This window comes from Chaetodon auriga, chromosome 22, assembly GCF_051107435.1.
Source record: "Chaetodon auriga isolate fChaAug3 chromosome 22, fChaAug3.hap1, whole genome shotgun sequence".
In the NCBI taxonomy this organism is placed as follows: Eukaryota; Metazoa; Chordata; class Actinopteri; order Chaetodontiformes; family Chaetodontidae; genus Chaetodon; species Chaetodon auriga.
Genome location: NC_135095.1, coordinates 17,667,904 through 17,685,347, shown reverse-complemented (window position 1 = coordinate 17,685,347; position 17,444 = coordinate 17,667,904). Strand labels below are relative to the sequence as shown.

At 46.5% G+C, this 17,444-nt stretch overlaps 1 protein-coding gene across 4 annotated transcripts in view; it reads right to left on the bottom strand.

The window, feature by feature from the left end:
* Nucleotides 1-279: 279 nt before the first annotated feature.
* Nucleotides 280-17,444, bottom strand: part of sfmbt2 (Scm like with four mbt domains 2) — a 40,782-nt gene continuing 23,617 nt past the window's right edge. For 3 of the 4 annotated variants that reach the window (XM_076722459.1, XM_076722461.1, XM_076722460.1), the window contains 16 exons: nucleotides 15,521-15,609; nucleotides 14,346-14,589; nucleotides 13,676-13,773; nucleotides 12,656-12,757; nucleotides 12,147-12,377; nucleotides 11,755-11,881; nucleotides 11,415-11,528; nucleotides 11,247-11,289; nucleotides 10,091-10,158; nucleotides 6,333-6,472; nucleotides 5,772-5,881; nucleotides 4,224-4,399; nucleotides 3,897-4,066; nucleotides 2,635-2,955; nucleotides 2,020-2,139; nucleotides 280-1,278 (listed from right to left, as the gene is read on the bottom strand). In XM_076722459.1, coding sequence (XP_076578574.1) covers nucleotides 1,138-1,278; nucleotides 2,020-2,139; nucleotides 2,635-2,955; nucleotides 3,897-4,066; nucleotides 4,224-4,399; nucleotides 5,772-5,881; nucleotides 6,333-6,472; nucleotides 10,091-10,158; nucleotides 11,247-11,289; nucleotides 11,415-11,528; nucleotides 11,755-11,881; nucleotides 12,147-12,377; nucleotides 12,656-12,757; nucleotides 13,676-13,773; nucleotides 14,346-14,589; nucleotides 15,521-15,609 — 2,294 coding nt within the window. In that variant the 3' untranslated portion in view covers nucleotides 280-1,137. The remainder of the gene's footprint in view (nucleotides 1,279-2,019; nucleotides 2,140-2,634; nucleotides 2,956-3,896; nucleotides 4,067-4,223; nucleotides 4,400-5,771; nucleotides 5,882-6,332; nucleotides 6,473-10,090; nucleotides 10,159-11,246; nucleotides 11,290-11,414; nucleotides 11,529-11,754; nucleotides 11,882-12,146; nucleotides 12,378-12,655; nucleotides 12,758-13,675; nucleotides 13,774-14,345; nucleotides 14,590-15,520; nucleotides 15,610-17,444) is intronic. The other variant, XM_076722462.1, reaches the window with a different exon arrangement.

Here is a 17,444-nt window from a genome sequence, read left to right as displayed (position 1 = left end):
TACTTCATTATACGCAGTATATCTAACAGGTAACCACATGAAATGCTGGTTACATGTTGAAACCTCAGTAATAACATTTCATTTCTTGCTTCTGATTATCTGACTGAAATGAACTGATGATACTTTTAGATCAAAAAGGATCAGAGTACTTCTTCTCAGGGGGTTCGCTTCAGTGATCCTGCTGTCGCGAACGACATTTCTGCCAGTAGAACACATTATGTTACAGTACAAGTACTCGGTGTGTGGTACTCGTAGCAGCAGCAGGACAAACGGTCATAATAAACAGATAAAAATCAATAGAAATTTATTTTCTTACTTATCAAAAATATCTGCAACACATTTGCATAGATGGACACAAAAGAGCTTGAATGATTGTTTCGAGTGATTGTGAGCGCAGCTGGTTTCTTCACAGGGTCATTATGAATCTTCTCTTTCTCTGGAAACAAAGTGAAGTGTGAATCGAAATCAAAGCAGATCCTGGTTTCTGTTTTTAGGGTTCGTTTCAGTGGAAAAGGAGTTCATGCTGACATTATTTTATAACTGCTCAGCTCTTTTCTCTCCTTATAAATTAGGATAACAATAAATATTCCAAATATATTATTACCTGGTTTGTTAAATACTTTTCAAATATATCTTTTCAGAACCAATCATGTCACAGAGAAAAGGAGGGGAGAGCTCTTTACGCTCAATAATTCATTTTAAATTAATTGCTATAATGCTCCTCTTATCACAAATAAAATGGAAATGAAAAGCAAGAAATAAACACAAATGTCTTCACAAACGAGTCCTCAGCTTCTCAAAATAACTTTCACAGATCAGTAAAGCACACGGGTCGACTCCCAGCTCCGAGTCGACCATGTGGGGAAGTGTTTGCGGCGTCACATTTTCACACAGACGGAATCCCAGAAATGAATCCTCAGCTTCTTCTTCTTCTTCTTCTTCTTCTTCTTCTTCTGCTCAGTTTGTCTTTCCAAAACAGCCCCTCCAAAAACGACCCCTCCCGCTTCCAAGAAATCCACAAAAACTCCACCAAAGAATCCCACCAGGAGGCGCCTAATCCAACATTTCCCAGTCGTGCACGACCACGTTTCCCTCCGCTGTGCGGGTGTTTGGCGGTGACTCGCTGCTGCTCCTGGATCAGTTGGCGTACTGTCTGTAAAAGGCAACCTTGACGCGCTCAATCTGGTGACACAGCTTGATGGCGGGGCCGAGCTTCAGGTCCATGCACTCCTGCACGGTGGGCAGGGTGAGCAGCAGCAGCGCCTGACCGTCGATGTCCTGCACAGGAAGACAGACAGATGGACGTTCAGACAGGACGAAGAGTCCGCCATGTTTCTACAGTGGCCCAGAATGGACAAACCAAACACTGGCTCTAATTATGCAGCCACTGTAGGTTGGCTGGAAAGGAGAGTTTGAGGTGAGGGGCAGCGTCAGCACCACAATCCTCCACACTGGTCACAGAAGTGATGTGAACAAAGGGTTAAAAACGCTAATTAGCCTGTAATAAGTACAAAAAGTGTGATCTAAATGTCCTTTCAATCCAATTTTTATTATAAAACCATTTTTGTATTTTGTATTTTGTTTTGAACAAGCCAGAAAATAATAAATCCAAGCCGTCAGGGAAGAGAGAGGGTTTTGATCAGCAGGCTGATCGGCATGTGATCAACTCGTCTGACGTCACGAGACGAAGGAGTATCTTATCAAACACTCCTGATGTCTGAGCTGCAATAAGACACAAACACTGCAAGTAGAAAACAGAGTAAATCCACTTCTTTCTCTCTTCTGATCAGTTGTGCGTTTGTGTGCAATAGTTTGTGTTAAAGAGGAGATAAAGACGCTGAGAATACAAACATTTAGTCGGCTCTTCAAAGGACGTTTGAGGGTGAAGATTACAATCAGCTTTGGGTGAGGAAGAGGGTTCGTCTGGTAGTTATGACGGTAAGGAATGTGTGTGAGTGTCCTCGTGTGTGTGTGTGTGTGTGCGTGCGTGCGTGCGTGCGTGTGCGTGTGTATGTGTACCTGCTCCTGGAAGATGTTGGCCAGGGATGCACAGTCAGTCGAGTTAATAAACTGAACAACTTCGTCTACGCTCCACTCCAGAGGATTTCTGTCCAAGACCAGCTGGCCCTCCTCCTCCACCTGACACACACACACACACACACACACACACACACACACAAAGAAAGCACACAGTAAATTATAGATTTTCCTGTTAATCTTCAGATAAGTCAGTCTGATTGTTGTGGCACCATCACAACAACATGTCAAACAGGCTGTGTGTATTCATGATATCACCATGTTTGTGTATTTTAGAGAGTGGAGACACTGTGCGACCACAGACATGCAAAGAAACACAGTTAAAGTGGTCAAAAGTGTCCCTTTAACCTGCCTCAGTCTGTTCTGAGGAGCTGCTAATGCTAACACACTGAAAAATGTTTCAGATCCTTCATTTCTATTTCACACATGAAATAAAAAACCTTTGGGTGTTTTTTTTTGGTCCAGTATGAAAAGGGTTGAAATGTGTTGTTCAGGCAGATCTAACATGGATCAGTACTCATCAGTCCATGTGTCTCATTCATGTTTTGAGTGGGTCTTATTGTCGTTAACGGTTAATCTGGTCAGCTTGTTACTAACCACCGTGAGGGCTGAGCCTCCATCGGTGTGTCGTCTCTCTGTCTGCACCTGCATGTCTTGTCCTTTGGATGGCTGATACTTGTTGTTCTGGTTGTAGGCCGACAGCGAGCGGGTCGACCTCCTGCGGCGCTCGGGGGCCTCCTGGCTGGCCGCGGCGTTGCCGGCACTGAAGGCCCTGCGCAGCGTGGCGGCCCGGCGAGGGCGGCTGCCGGTCGCCTCCACGGAGGACGCGTCGGTGTGGTCCTCGCGCGGCTCCGAGCTGGTGCCCTCGCTGCCCGACTGCATCGCCATCTCCTCATCCTCCTCGCCCTCGTCGCTGTCCTGAAGGAGGAAGGCTCAGAGTCAGAGAGGTGAGGCGCACCTGTCCACACATGATCACTCTACAACTCAAACTCATATCTGAGTTGCCGTTCTTAAATATTTATAACTCTTCTTATTCAAAACTAATGAAAACTGAACTGAGTTGATTTGATCATGGAGGTCTGGAGGGTTTGGATTTGTTAGGCTAATTTTCTATTTACTCCAAAGCTGAAATGATTAATTGATTAGTTAACTGACAGATAATTCACCGTTTGAAACACTTGAAGTCACAATAAGTCAACATCATGGAGTTTCAGGGAGAATTCGCTGCTTTTTATGTTAAAATATGAAACAAAAGGTCTGCAGGTAACGGATATTTTCATTATCAATTAATCTAACGATTGTTGCTGATTGACTGTTGGGTTGATAAAATGACAGAAAATGTCCAAACTGCCATCGTCCACCCAGGTGACGTCTTTACATGTGTTGTTTAGTCCGATCAACGTTCAGTTTCATAAAAACAGGAAATCCTCTGACTGCAGCAAACAAATTCTGCTTTAAAAATGACTCAAATGATTAATTGATCATCAAAAATGTCTGAATCTGCCCATCGGCTCATCAGTTAATCGGCTCTTTTTAGAGACCCAATAATCAATCAGTCGAGAGCAGAATCGGCCCTCCTCCTCACTTCATATGTCTGCTGGGGACTAAAACCAGTTGCCAACCAGTCTGACCAGTCAGCGCTCCACATTTCAGTGGTTCAGATCAGACATAAAACCCAAGAGCACGATCAGAAGTGAGGGCTTTAATCAGGCGGGATGTAAATTACTCGTCAGCTAAATTAAAACTCTCGGCTGAGCTCGTTTCCTGCCTCCGTCGTACGTAGAGACGTTTATATTTAAACGCTCCATCGCGACTCAGACAGAGAGGAAGGACGGCGAGGAAGAGGAGCGCGATCTGACCTGCGGTGAGCCGGCGGGAGTGAAGTCCACGGCGGACGAGCGTCTCTTCTTCTGCACAAAGATAGCTTTCCTCTTCTTCCTGCGGCGCGTGGGCTTGGCCGGCTCTCCCTCCGCCGGCTCCTCTCCTCCCGTCGGCTTGGACAGCTTCCTCTTCTTCCCATAGTAATAGGCTGCGGACGCACAGCAGATGTCGAAAACAATGCACCCAAAACAAATCTCAGCTACTCATCAGAGGCAATTATACGCTCTGCAGCGTCACAGGCTTTGATTTGGGTCCCCTTCATAGCTGTGGTGCAGGAAGTGATGCGTTTAATTACAGACACTCACTGTATTTGGTTTTCGTCTGGAGGGAGCAGTTCTCCGGGCACTTGTCGGCGACGAGGACGGGGCTGAAGAGGTTCGGGCAGCACTGCAGCTTCACGCACACCTTACGGCAGAAGTCTGGGATCTGGTCTGCGAGGCGGACGATCCGGATGGTGGAGCGATAGGTTTTCCCTTTATATCTGCCAGGAGGGAGGAGGGAGGAGGGAGGGATGTTGTGACATTCTCAACCAGTGATTACGCTTTTATTTATGAGAGCAACGCATAATCAAGCTATCCGTGATCCATCACAGCAGCACACAATGAAGGACGGCTGCAAAGACGGGAAAGCCGGCGTGAATTGAGACGACGAGACGAAGGGTCAGCTCTGCTACCATCCCGTGACGAAGGTCAGGGAAGGTGAGGACAGACCTGACCTGCAGTCTGAGGGGGCTGATCTGAAGTCAGACGCTAATTAAAGCTGCGATTCTTTGCTCCTAAAAAGGGACGCTCATATTGATTTTGGAGAAATACTTAAAATAAACGACTAAACGAGACAGTTAGCGAGCACATTAAAAGCTGCTGATGTCAGTTAGTACAGACAGATAAATTACAGGTCAGCACATTCAAGGAGAGCTTCACAATAATTCAGGTCTGTCTTCCAGTCGTAGCCAGGTATGAGCACTGGAACAGGTTTTACTTGCTGGGATCATTCCTCCCTGTTCATACCTCCTAATGTGCTTTCAGTTTACAAGTTTATCTGAGATTAATAGGAGGCTTCAGCAGCCTGGGTTTGTCAAATCAGGCGGATGTTTTCCAAAGAAACCGTCTTTTTAGTGTGAAATGGTATGACAGTGACATCAGAGCTGCTGCCAATATAATCACATCGCAGTAATCCCACTAACATCAGCAGAACAGGACTTTATCTGACTGGCTCTGTTACCAGGACCTGAGGTGAAAAACTTCATGTCATGTCACAATGTTTAAAAGCTGCTGCAAACAGATGAGGCTGAGATTCCTGAGAAAACAGCCCCTCTGTCAGCGCACGCAGATCTCATTATGGTGATACTGAAGTTTTTGTCGTTGGTTAATCGGGCAGAATCGAGCTGTGAGCCCTCTACGCGCCGTCAGAGGTGACTTGGCTCTCTGTAAACGCTCCAGTAAATTAAGAGTAACCCCTTTGTTGAGTTGTCAAAACATTCATGCATGAATGTGATCACTGTGCTCCGCAGCCCGGCACAGGTGACTCACTGGAAACTCGCGAGTGGCCGATTCTTTCTGGTTCCAGCCAGAAAAATGGGTCAGTTTTTGATTAGAAAACACAGAGCGTGCAGCCCGAAGCTGTGGAATAATTTGGCTCTGTGCAGCCGGCAGTGGAGGAAAATGCAGACCTCACACAAACCGCTGCAGCAAGAAAAAATAAAACATTCAATGGACTGAAGGGACGGAGGGAGGAAGAAGCAGCAGCCTCCTCTGTGGGCTGCAGTTTAACAGCAGGGACGATGTGATGAGAGTCGGATTTATCACACTCGGCATGAAATGACCCCTGAAAATGACCACAACCGCTCTCCTCACTTGGCTTTGAGGGTCTCCTCATGGCAGTCCCAGCTCGGATCCTCCAGCTCCTGCAGCTCCTTCAGGACTCGCCCGGGCTTGTAGGCGGCGTTGATCAGCATGCTCAGCAGCTGCAGGCCAAAGCAAGAGTTCACATTTAAAGAAAAAATAAACTTCAGCTGACAAAATCCTCCAGCAGAGTCAGAGTTACTGCACAAACGTCAGGGAACAAAACTGCAAAGACAAAACACACCGGTATGTATTGGCCTGGCAGAGAGCGCACGCTCACGTGCACGCTCACGTGCACACGGCGCCCGTCTCTGGAGAAATTAAGAGGCTGTTTTGCTAAGCGGTCGTGGCCGTGTGTATGTGTAAACACACTTGACTGACAGCTCCTCACATTAAGATGAAGGCACTGCTGGGAAACTGCAGGTGGTTAACAAGACATCGGCGTCTCACCCTCCATCTTTCACCTCCTCCCTCTCTCCATCTCCGCCGCCCCTCCTCCGCCTTTGAAAGTCTGCAACTCTTTGATTAAACCTGCTCCCCTCCGCCTCCCCCCCGCTCCTAACACCAGCCCACCTCTTTGAGGACCAGCGTGCATTTTCCGGGCCCGACGGCCTGCGGCAGCTCCGCGATGCGTCCCTTGTTGAGGTAAGGTCCTGAGAAACAGCGGTGGTTGACAAAGATCTTGGAGCAGCAGTATCTGCCATTGGCTGAGCCTGAGATGGAGGAGAGAGCACGAACAGGAACATTAACCAGCACGGAAATCTACACTGCACTGAGGCATCTGAACAAACACATGTAATCATGAGATCTGACAGCAAAATTAAACAAATCTCTTCAGCTCTAATGAGTGTTCGTACGGATGTCTGAGGGCCACTGTAATAAAACTGTATAATAATACAAATACATAAATAAAACCATCTAATAAAAACAGGATCTCCCTTTATTCTAATCTTGCTGTGCGTAAAAGACTCCTTTAAATGAATCACGTGACCTGTCACGTCACTGTTTCGAGCCGGTCGGAAACTTTTGATGATGAATAATCAGTTCCATCAATATCAGCTGGATCAGTTTAAAACTCACTTTCAACCACGGTTGAAAATACAGGTCGCACATATTCACCATTAACTAGCTCATTATAAAGCACTTATTAATGTCTTAATCTAAAGATCATTATCAAGGGAAAACTCTTAGTTAACGGCCTTGTAGTTGTAGAATATGTTCCTGCAGAATAAGGTATTAATAAGTGCTTTATAATGACTAATAAAGAGCTAATGTGCTACTAATAGCAGGCTAATAAACAGGTAGTTAATTGTGAATATGTCTACTTTCATCTTAAGTGATAAAATAAACATAACTGAGCTAATCTGCTTCATCAGGACTGTGTGGGTCTGCTTTGATCACATTTCAGTGACAGCGACCTGAAAAACACGCCAACAACCTCAGAAACCCGCCCACTCCGAAGCGCTGATAACTGGCTTCATCGGCCAAGTTTGTGTACAAATACGAGGAGTCTGACTCACGCAGGGACGGAAAAGAGCGATCGGGACTGAAAATCAGTGACCAGCAACCCCCAAAAAAGTCTGTTCTGATGTATGCAGACATGCAAACATGTTTACATACATCACAGAGCAGGACGTGGAGCACAGAGCAAAACAAAAACATAGAAGCCTCTCATGTAAAATAAGCAGAACGGTCGTTTCCGTGGATAAAACTGGGCGTTCATGTGGGAACACATCGCTGAGAGTCAGAGGCTGATTAAGAAACAGGTTTTCAGGGCCTGTAACAGTCCAGGCTTTGTTCCTCTAAAGCCTCACGCTCCCTGTTTCGCTGCCTAAGAAGCTGCATGTTTATTGTTCTTATTATTTATATTCTAGCAGGATGTGACTCTGAACATGTCACCACACAGGTGAGCGCCGAGTCGACGTCCTGCTCGCGTGACTTCCGCCCTCGGAGATGAGCCGACACAGCGACGCCGCCCTCCGCCCCTCCTGCAGCCGCGGACGGCCGCCGGCACCTGGAGCCGCACCGCTCGGGGTGAATGGTAATTAGGTGAGGTGATGAATATGCATGACCGAGTGGGTGGTTTTTAAACGGGGAACTTGGAAAAGAGGGCAAGGGTCTCCTGGAAACAAGGCTGAGCCCACTGCTCTCTGTGTGCTCCAACATGCGTGTTGTTTACTCTCAGATCCCGTCAAAACACTGGAGCTCCCAGTGCTAGCTTGGCTGCTGAAACGCATTAAAAAACACCTCAATTAGCATGAAAATGAAACATTTCTACCTGGGACTTGTTTCTGGCTTTAATCCAGTCGGTTAAAACATTTTGCTCTTATTGATGCAGCACCGGCGTTTGCTGCAGCTTTTCCATTTGGCAAACAGAAAAACGGAAAATCCATTCATCGTTGGCTCTTATTGGGAAGCAATTCATTTACCCGCTGCATTGTAACACAGTGCACAAGGCACAAAGAGCACGCCGAAGGTCAAACTTATTACAGAACAGGTGAAAACATCAACGCAGACATTCATTTTCACTTCCAAATCCATGTTTACATAATCTATTTAACCCGAAGGCTTATTTAAAACCCGTGTGATTGCTTCTGTGTTTGGCTGCCGCTCGCACTTCATTGTAAAAGCCCTGATAAATGCACAAAAAGTTGGGGGGGGGCTGACTTCAGAGCAGTTGATCGTGGTAAAAAAAAGACTGTGCAGCTCTGGCTCGCTGCTGTTGCTGGTGGGTGTCGACGTCTCGTTCCAGCTGACGACTGGCCAAACGCAGTCGTCCCAGAGCAGCCGCGGTCCAATCCGATGGCAGAGAAGCGTCCGCGCTCTCCGTTACTGAGAGATGAGGATTTCCTTTGCGGCGCCGTTCAATAAGGAAATGTTTTTCATTCGTGGATATTTCTGTCGTGAAAACCTTCACGAAAGAGGAAATGAGGCTCGACTGCACCGCCGCAGGTTTCATCTCATCAGAGCTGCTCTTTAATAACAAACAGCTTTATTCTGCAGCGCTGTGGTTTTCCTCGACTCTCATCACCTACACCTGGACAACACTCAGGTGTCTGTCGCTAACAGGCTCACTGAAGCCTCCTCCTCTCGATGGCGGGCGACTTCTGAACGTTTCTTTCTTCAGCTTGGCCCGAACGGCTCGAGGTAAAATATGCAGAGACAAAACGCTCGACTCTTTTTAGGAGTGCCGTGATAAATTTATCACTTAATTATCATCTCCCCTGCACAAAGAAAGAAAATTGGTTTAGGAAACTGAGTAACTGCAGGCAATTTACAGTTTCAGAAGGAGACGATTCCCATGATCAGCGAGGAGATCAGGCCAGAAAATCAGTTTTCCTCCAGCAGTTTGGTTAAAAACATGATGGTGAGAGTGTGATGATTTATGAGCTGACTACATCATTCACAGTCTATTTATGACCGTGTTTCTTTTTATTATTCTGTGTTAATGACAATGATAGCTAATACAATGAGAGCACATCCTTTGTTCACCTGCCCACAATCAGATTTTTTAGAAGCTAGTATCGATACTCAAAGCGAGACTTTGAGCAATGGACGAATCTGTGGTCTTTAATTAAGCCTTAAATGGCAAAAGAAGCTTAAAATCATCACTCGTGCGTCTCTTTGGCAAATATCGTGCAAGCATTCATATCTGAATTAAGACAAAAGAAGCATTTATATAAAACAATCACCAGACTTTAACCCACAACCTGCCGTCCAGTTTGAAAGGCAGAAAAAGGAAAAACTGAAATTATCGCCTGGTTTTCAAATTTCCCATGGTCCCTGAACATCACATCAGGAAAAAGAACCAAATCTACACTTAAAGTAGTGAGATTTCATCACAATGCCTCATTTAAAATGGTGCCAAAAAGCAGATCCTGTAAAAAAGACCTTAAATTCTGGACTTGGAAGCCTTGAATGACAAAATTCAGTGGAAGTCAACGGAACTGCAGGAGCTCAGAGGAAGACGAAGACGTCTGCGGAGGTCGGAAAAATGTTTGTACTGTCCACCACGAGGACCGTTTGTCAAGCAAATTCAAGGAAATTCACCTTGTTTTTCTCCATGTTTGTGATTTATGGGATAATGACTGCGTTGGACTGCGCAGAAGACACGTCTGAGTTCTCCCACAGCGAGTCAGGATGCGACGGCATGAAAACACGCCCAGGAGCTGCTTCCAGTTCACAGTTAACACACAGACAGGCCGAGAGGAGGCCCTCCGAGCACAGAGCAGAGGCTGAGCTGCTGAGGAGCAGCTTCCCCCTTTGCTCTCATCACGGCCGCTCATTAGCATTGATTACTGGTGGATAAATCACGTGGGACCTTTGATTACCTGGATCTGCGGCGACGGGCTGGCAGTGGTTGACGGGAGTCGTCTCCACCGGCTGGGACGGAGCCAACCTGCAGGAAGAGGCAATCAGTACCATCAAAGTAATCAATGAAATGATGTAATCAAGGCAGGAAACAACAATAATCGCTCGCTTAGCCGATCAATCTTCACAGCAGCAGATTTAGAGGGTCAGAGAGCAGCAGGGGGGATTGTGGGTGTTATTGATAAAAGGATTCCCCTGAAGGTGAGTGATGGAATTAGCGGTTAGATGACAAAGTGCTGCTGTAGACCTCATATTTCTCCCGCTCTCTGACCGCCGTTCCCCCGCCTCCGCGCTCCCGGGGCTGCGTTTGCCAGCCGGCGGTGTAACATGTCATTTGTCAACAGAATCAATCAGCGCCCGGGGAAGCAATTTCTGCTGCGAAAAGCCACCGTTTCAATTAAAGGCCGCGGAGTGACGGAGGGGGAGACGCCCGGGGGGGTTCTGAGGAAACTGAGTTTTCTGGCTCTCAGGTAGACGGACGGGAAGCAAAGCGCTTGAAACGGGCGGCGGCGGCGGCGGCGGCTGGATCACAGCGGTAAATGTGACGGATGTGTGTGGACGGTGTTTAAGGTTCATTTAACAGTTTAACAGATTAAAGCTCAGTTTAAGTGTTTTAAACTCAGACTGAAGATAATCAAGACTTTATGGTGATTTCGCTTCATTGTTCTGTTTCAACAACGGCTGCAACTAATGCTTATTTCCATTATCGATGCATCTCTTTCACAATAAATTGATAAACTGTTTGGTCTATTAAGTTAAATGTCACCAAAAAGAGGCCTGAGGCCGTTTCCTGCAGCCTGCAGTGCATCATTATTGTGACTGGCCTGATGTTGTTCCTCAAGATTTTCAGCTTTTATCACGTTTGACAGTCTTTCCCAAACTTTTAGGTTTGTTCTTAAAACAAAGCAGCGTCTGCTTGCTTGCCTCTGACCTGACGCCATATCGCTTGAAAAATGACAGAAATCAGCTCTAATATCCGTGTGGGCAGGGATTCAGAGTCTGAAACCGATTTTAAATGAAGACACTGTGTATCAGCGTTAATCCCAAAGATGCTGCATGATGGTGCCTTTAGAAGAAGTCCTGTGTTAATGGATCTCAGCTCTCAGGTGAACTTACTGTTTCTCTGGCTGGACCACCGCTATCTTCTTCTGCTTCTGGCCTGCACCAAAGACAGAAAAAGAGTCTGAATTCAGCTGTCACCTCCCAGTAAACGTGTGTGTGTGTGTGTGTGTGTGTGTGTGTGTGTGTGTGTGTGTGTGTGTGTGTGTGTGTGCGCGCACATACAGACAGGTTTGAGTGGGGGGGTCAGAGGGTAAGCGTTAGCCTCGCACCAGCCGACAGGGAAGATGTCCATGGACTCGACGTCCACGATGCACTCTGACAGGGGCTTCGGCACACCTGGAGACAGGTAGACAGCAGAGAGAGAGGGAGGGGGTTAGGAAGCTGTCACACACACACACACACTCATACACACACGCACACACATGCACACACACACCAGTTTTTACCTTCACTTTGAGACACAGCAGGAGTCCTCTGACACTTAATCCTCCGACACTTAATCCTCTGAACGCACACACATGCATACACACACACACACACACACACACACACACGTCTGTACCTTCCAGTCGGAGCCACAGCAGGCGTCCTCTGACCTGTGTGATCTGAGCCACACACACCTCCGCTGGCCGGCGAGGGTTCACCGCCTCCAGCCACATGTCCTTGGCAAAGCCTCTGTTCTGCCATGTCTGAACACACACACACACACACACACACACACACACACACACACACACAGGAGTGGAAGGGTAGAGGAGAGATAGAGTTTAGTTTGGACAATGATCTCACCTGAGATCACCAGAAGTTGGCCTGATTTTCACCTTGAAGGCTCTGATTCATTTTGGCTCATTGGTCGTCACTTCGCCCGACGGCTCGGATAAACGACCCTGGTGCATTTAGCACTTTGCTTTACTCTAACAGATTTATAAAAGAAGAGGAGGATCGGGACTTTACGTCAGGGAAGCAGGCGTCGGGGGCCGCCTCTGTCCCGCTGTGCTTCAGGTAGTCGGCCCAGTCGAAGTCCTGGCCCTCGTAGCCCCGGGGCCGCTCCAGGCCCGCGCCGTTCTTCAGGCACCACTGCACGGGCAGGATGCCGGGCGAGCTGGCGTGACACACCGCAGACCGCGGCTTAGTGTCGGCGGAGAGGTCGTCCAGCGTCACCTGGAAGTAGATCTCATTGTAGACCTGAAGAGGAAATGTGACAGTCAGCTGCCGCGGGGCTGCACACGGCGTTTTATTCACTGGATTCCAGTGTACTTGTATTATTATGGAGTGCAAATACGACATAGTTTAGGTAGTTTTACCATCAAGAGTAAACTTTGATTCAGTGTCAGCATTCCTGGGAGGAACAAGGCCGCCGTCTTGGCAAAAACATGTTAAAAATGCTGCATTCTTAAGAGCAGCGGAGGAGGGCCGGCTCGATCTTCTGCTCGGTGATAAGCCGTGGTTTCAGAGTGACTCACCTTGGTGACAGAAACGGGGCAGATCTGGAGCTGCTCCCACGGAGGAACCATCTCCAGCTTCATCCCCGTGGTGAAGGAGTGCTTCGGCAGGTCTGCGTGGTCCTGACACAGTAAAGTCAAGACTTTCAGACAAATGCGCTCCACAAGCAAGACAATGTAGGTCAGTAGAGCCTGCTGGGGGGGGGGGCACGTAACGGAGGAGGCGAAGTGGTTTTCCCACGTTAGCCGTGAGTGGTTAGCGGTTAGCTTTGTTTCAGGACAGACAGTTTCAGTTTCTCTTCAGGAGATGGTTTTTTAGAAAGCTCCTGTTGTCATTGGGAGATTTGGGATTTTCTGGCTGCTTGTTGTGCGTTGATACTGTAACTTCATCTCATTGTATTGTGTTTCATCTCTTTCACCTACGAGATTTGTTCTAGTTCCTGTCGTTCTGGTTCAGGAGCGTTTGGTTTGATGGAGCTGATCTCCCTGCTGATGCACAGGATGGCAGAATGCTTTCAGTTCAGTCATGATTTGTTCTGTATCACTTCATTTTACTGCTCCATCATTTCTAAGATGGAACTTTGTAATTTGTGGTAATAATGGGAGAAAGATACACTTTCATTTAATTTATAGTGTGACCTCAAGTCAAAAAAAGGGGAATTTATCTTCAGCATTCAGCACAGGGAGACCAAAATCCTCAGTAAATTAACAATAAATGAATATTTACTTGGGTTTAAATTCAGCTTTTTTTCTCAAGGACGTTTCTACTTTGCCTACAATTAGCACCAAATTACATGAATCATTCCAGGAAAGTTGCTGGAAGATGATGAGGAAAGCTGTGAAATACGTCTTCGCCATTAATAATCCCAGTTTCACTTCATAAATCAGCTGCAGACGACAGAGGTAACAGAACACAGTTCATCTCAGCCAGGAGGTCCAGCAGCCTGGCCCTGTGCCCACACACACACACACACACACGCACACACACACGCACACACACTCTGTGCAGAGCAGACGTGTGTGTGAATGATAGCGTCTCACCTTGAACACCTCGAGCGGCAGCGGGCTCTTCTGGCCGTCCACTCGAGCCTCCTCCAGAGCCTCCTGCCAGTCGGGGGCGCTCCTCGCAGCCCGGAGCCCTGAGGAAGAGTCGGCAGCGTCTGTCACCAGCAGTTACCAACGGTTACCAATCAAACATCATTTCAGCAGTCGGGACTTTAATCACAGCTCTTACTGTGCTGTAACTCCTGATTCTTCCTTTAAATTCCCCTGAAATCTCTTTAAATGTACAAAAACAGCCCATTATTAAATTAAAGATCTGTCTGCAGCTGTGCGACGCCGCGTTCATCATGGCTGCACCGTTACATCCTGTTTCATGCATCACTTCCCCAAAATCCTTTTAGAAAACTATTATTTTCTAATTAGTCAACAACAATTTTTCAACCTCTCAAATGAGATATTTACTGTTTGTTCAGTCTTCTGTGGAGGAAACTGAATATATTTGAGGTTTGACTGCTGCCTCGACACTCCAGACTGATTTATTAAGAGATTAATTCACACAACAGTATTAATAATAGATAAACTGATGTCGGACACAAACGTAGTTGCAGCCCTGATTAAATTAATATCTCTACTTTTAGTTTCAGTGCATGAATATTTGCACCACAGACGGCTCCGACGTCCTCCGAGAGTCATTAAGTCAGATCGTCACCTGTGGGCGGTTCCAAGGCGAGTCGGTTCTCCAGAGCCCAGCCGAGCGGGCGGAGCCTGACGTCCAGGTAGAACAGCCAGGCGTCGTGGTGGTCGTCGGAGACGCCGGCGTAGCGCAGACGCAGCCTCCCTCCCACGTTCTGGACGACCCGGACGGGCCAGTACAGGGACGGGTCCGAGACGTCCTGAAGCTCCAAGACCGAGCCGACGACGATCAGATCCACTGTGTTCTTCCCTCTGAGAGGCTGAGAGAGACGCACGGCGACAGTTTACAGAGCGCTCACACTCATCACCTCATTGGCTGAGAGCTGTTCATCACCGTCACACTGTGAGCCCCTTGAATTCACCTTCTGAAGAGTAAAAAACTGCCCAAACGTATAAGTACATGGATATTGTACTGGATATTTATACTTCGTTATGCTACTTCTACTGTTGTTACACTGTTGTTACTCTATGTATTTCTACACTGTTACTCTTGTCAGTATTGATGTTATTATAGTATTAGCAGTATTCTTGTTACTTAATGTCGAATGTCGCTCAGCAGATGTATTTCTATGTAGATGTTTGCTGTTCATTGTAGTATAATACACATAGTTTACATATTTCCATGTTTCATGTTGTTTGTTATTCACGGTCGTTTATATTGTAATACAGCGTACGTATTTCTACATATTCTCTGAGGTATTTCTCATTTCCTCTTTCTATTTTATGTTCTTGTTCTACAACAGGAGCGACTGTAACTGACCCAGTTTCCCCTCGGGGATCAATAAATTCTGATATTTACAGTCCAGACATGAGTCGTATCAGTTTCCTCATCTCGCTGCGTGAACGCGCCCACCATGAATGCCAGTAAGCCCAGTTAAACCCGGCCAGGGTCCTTTCCTTGTCATCTTTCTGCTTCCCTTTTCCAAAAAAAAGGCCAGAAATAGCCAAAATGTTGCGGTCAGAAATATGAAATATAACCTTTGTGTAAATACTTCCTCTATTTTCTCGCTGCAGTAAGAGCCTAAAAAACAAAATGTGTCCAAACGTTCGCATTCATTTCTCTTATTTAGCAACCAATCAAATTCCTTTCTGTCATCAAGCGTATCCAGCCAGCAGGAACTCATGTGAAGCTCGATTCTTTCGTCACTTGTGCCCCTTTGTCTGCGAGACGCCCTCGGCGTGAGCACTCACCCCCTCCAGCAGGTTCGCCGGCGCCGTCCGGGAGCCCGTCAGGTCCTGAACGAGGAACTCTGTCCAGTCGCTGTATTTCTCCTTGATGGCTGCAAACAGACAAAAACACAGAACCGAGGACTGAGAAACACTCCGGCAAAGTGTGGAAAGTCAGCTCGCCTTTGTTGTTGTGTCACTGTAAATTATTAATTAAAGTGTCGTCATGCTTTTACAAACACAGGCGCACAGCATTTCTGCTCATTTTCAAGACACATACTGTTTTTTTTTTTAATTAAAACTGCAGATGTGAAGGATTTTAACAATGAATCTGATCATTTTTCTGCAAAAGATGTGAGAAAAAATTCAAATATTCATTGTTGTTTGTTTTTTTTCCTGGAAAAGCCTCTGAGGCCTTGATGGCTTCATTCACACTGCAAACATTAAAGCTCAGCTCAGACTCCTCGCTGAGGTAAAACTCTGTCAGGCGTGCATACGCAAAACAAAAGAGAGAAAAGACCACGTCAGGCAGGTTTCTGCAGATGCCAACATAGGAATGAAAAACAATAACATTGAACTCAAAGGTGATATTAAAATATTAATGTGCAGAGTAAGAGTGTAAGCAGGCGAAGCACAGGCGGCGCTCCTGCTCTGCAGGGCAGCAGAGGCTGTTTCTGAGATCGGCCCTGGGAACAGAAGCAGGTTTCATCCAGAATTTCACATATCAAAGGTTACCAGACGGCCCTGCCAGACGAAGGGTGCACGAATTCACAATGACCGTCGAGGCCGAGGTCACGCAGCCCAAAATTAGATTTCTGTCAGGTTTAAAACCACACATGAACGCGGTCAGAGTGATATTAACACCTCACTTACACGTCTTGGTGTTTACATCTGGTATTTTTAACGTCTCGTCTCGTCTGATATCAGATCTCTGTCCTCCAGAGCAGAACCTGCATGTTAGAATTTGAGGAGCAGCTCCAGACTCCATTGAAAAAATCTAAGTTTTTTGAGTTTTTGAGCGAAGAGGAACTTTAGAAACTTTGTGAAAAGCTGTCTACGACACATTCTTAATTATTTTTCCCCACTTGTAAATTCGGCAAAGGTGATTCAGTAAGTTGTTCCTTCCTATTGTGTGGGTTTGTCCCAGAGTGCTGCAGTACCAGTGTGAAGTCTACTCTGTGACTAGATGAATTATATGGCTTGTTAAACAGCAGATCAGCTGCACACATGAGCACACTCACTCATTGTTTCCATTCATCTTTCATGCAGTTGGGTTGAATAAAGCATCTTTTGGAGCTTTCATGGAACAGAATAGACGTATAATCTGTAATTAGACGCCTGTCTCTTCCAGCAGCTCTCTTTCTCTAAATCTCAACAATGACCTATATTTATACAGATTCTGAATCTGAGCACAATGTGAGCCAGATTACCTCCACATGTGGTCAGACGGATCCGATCACATGACCATCAGGATGCATCGACATGCGTTTTTATCCGGACGGTGTGTCTGGATACAGATCACACTCTAACACCAGGTGAACATGGGGTCTTAGAAACAGATCAGGTGCACACACGTGGGAAAGAACGCACTAACTAATGCTAAAATGTTAAGAATATAGATGGAGATACCAAGAAAAAAATCAAGTTTAGCAGACGATAGATGGAAAAAAGATGAAGTAAAATTTCTTGATGTTAAGACTTTAACCAAAAACACACACCTGTGGTATTAACAGGGCTCAAATGAAAACACACACTGATAAACTGGTCACTTGTGAGGACACTGTATTGACCCACTACCAAAGACTCCGACCCCTGTGAAGAACTGAGGGCCTGAACCCTGATGTGGACTCCTTAAAGACTTGATGTGAAAGCATCCAGTCTCCTTTTGATGTGTCACATTGTGGATCGATAAAAACTGCCTCCGTTCATTTCCTGTTTCATCATCAGC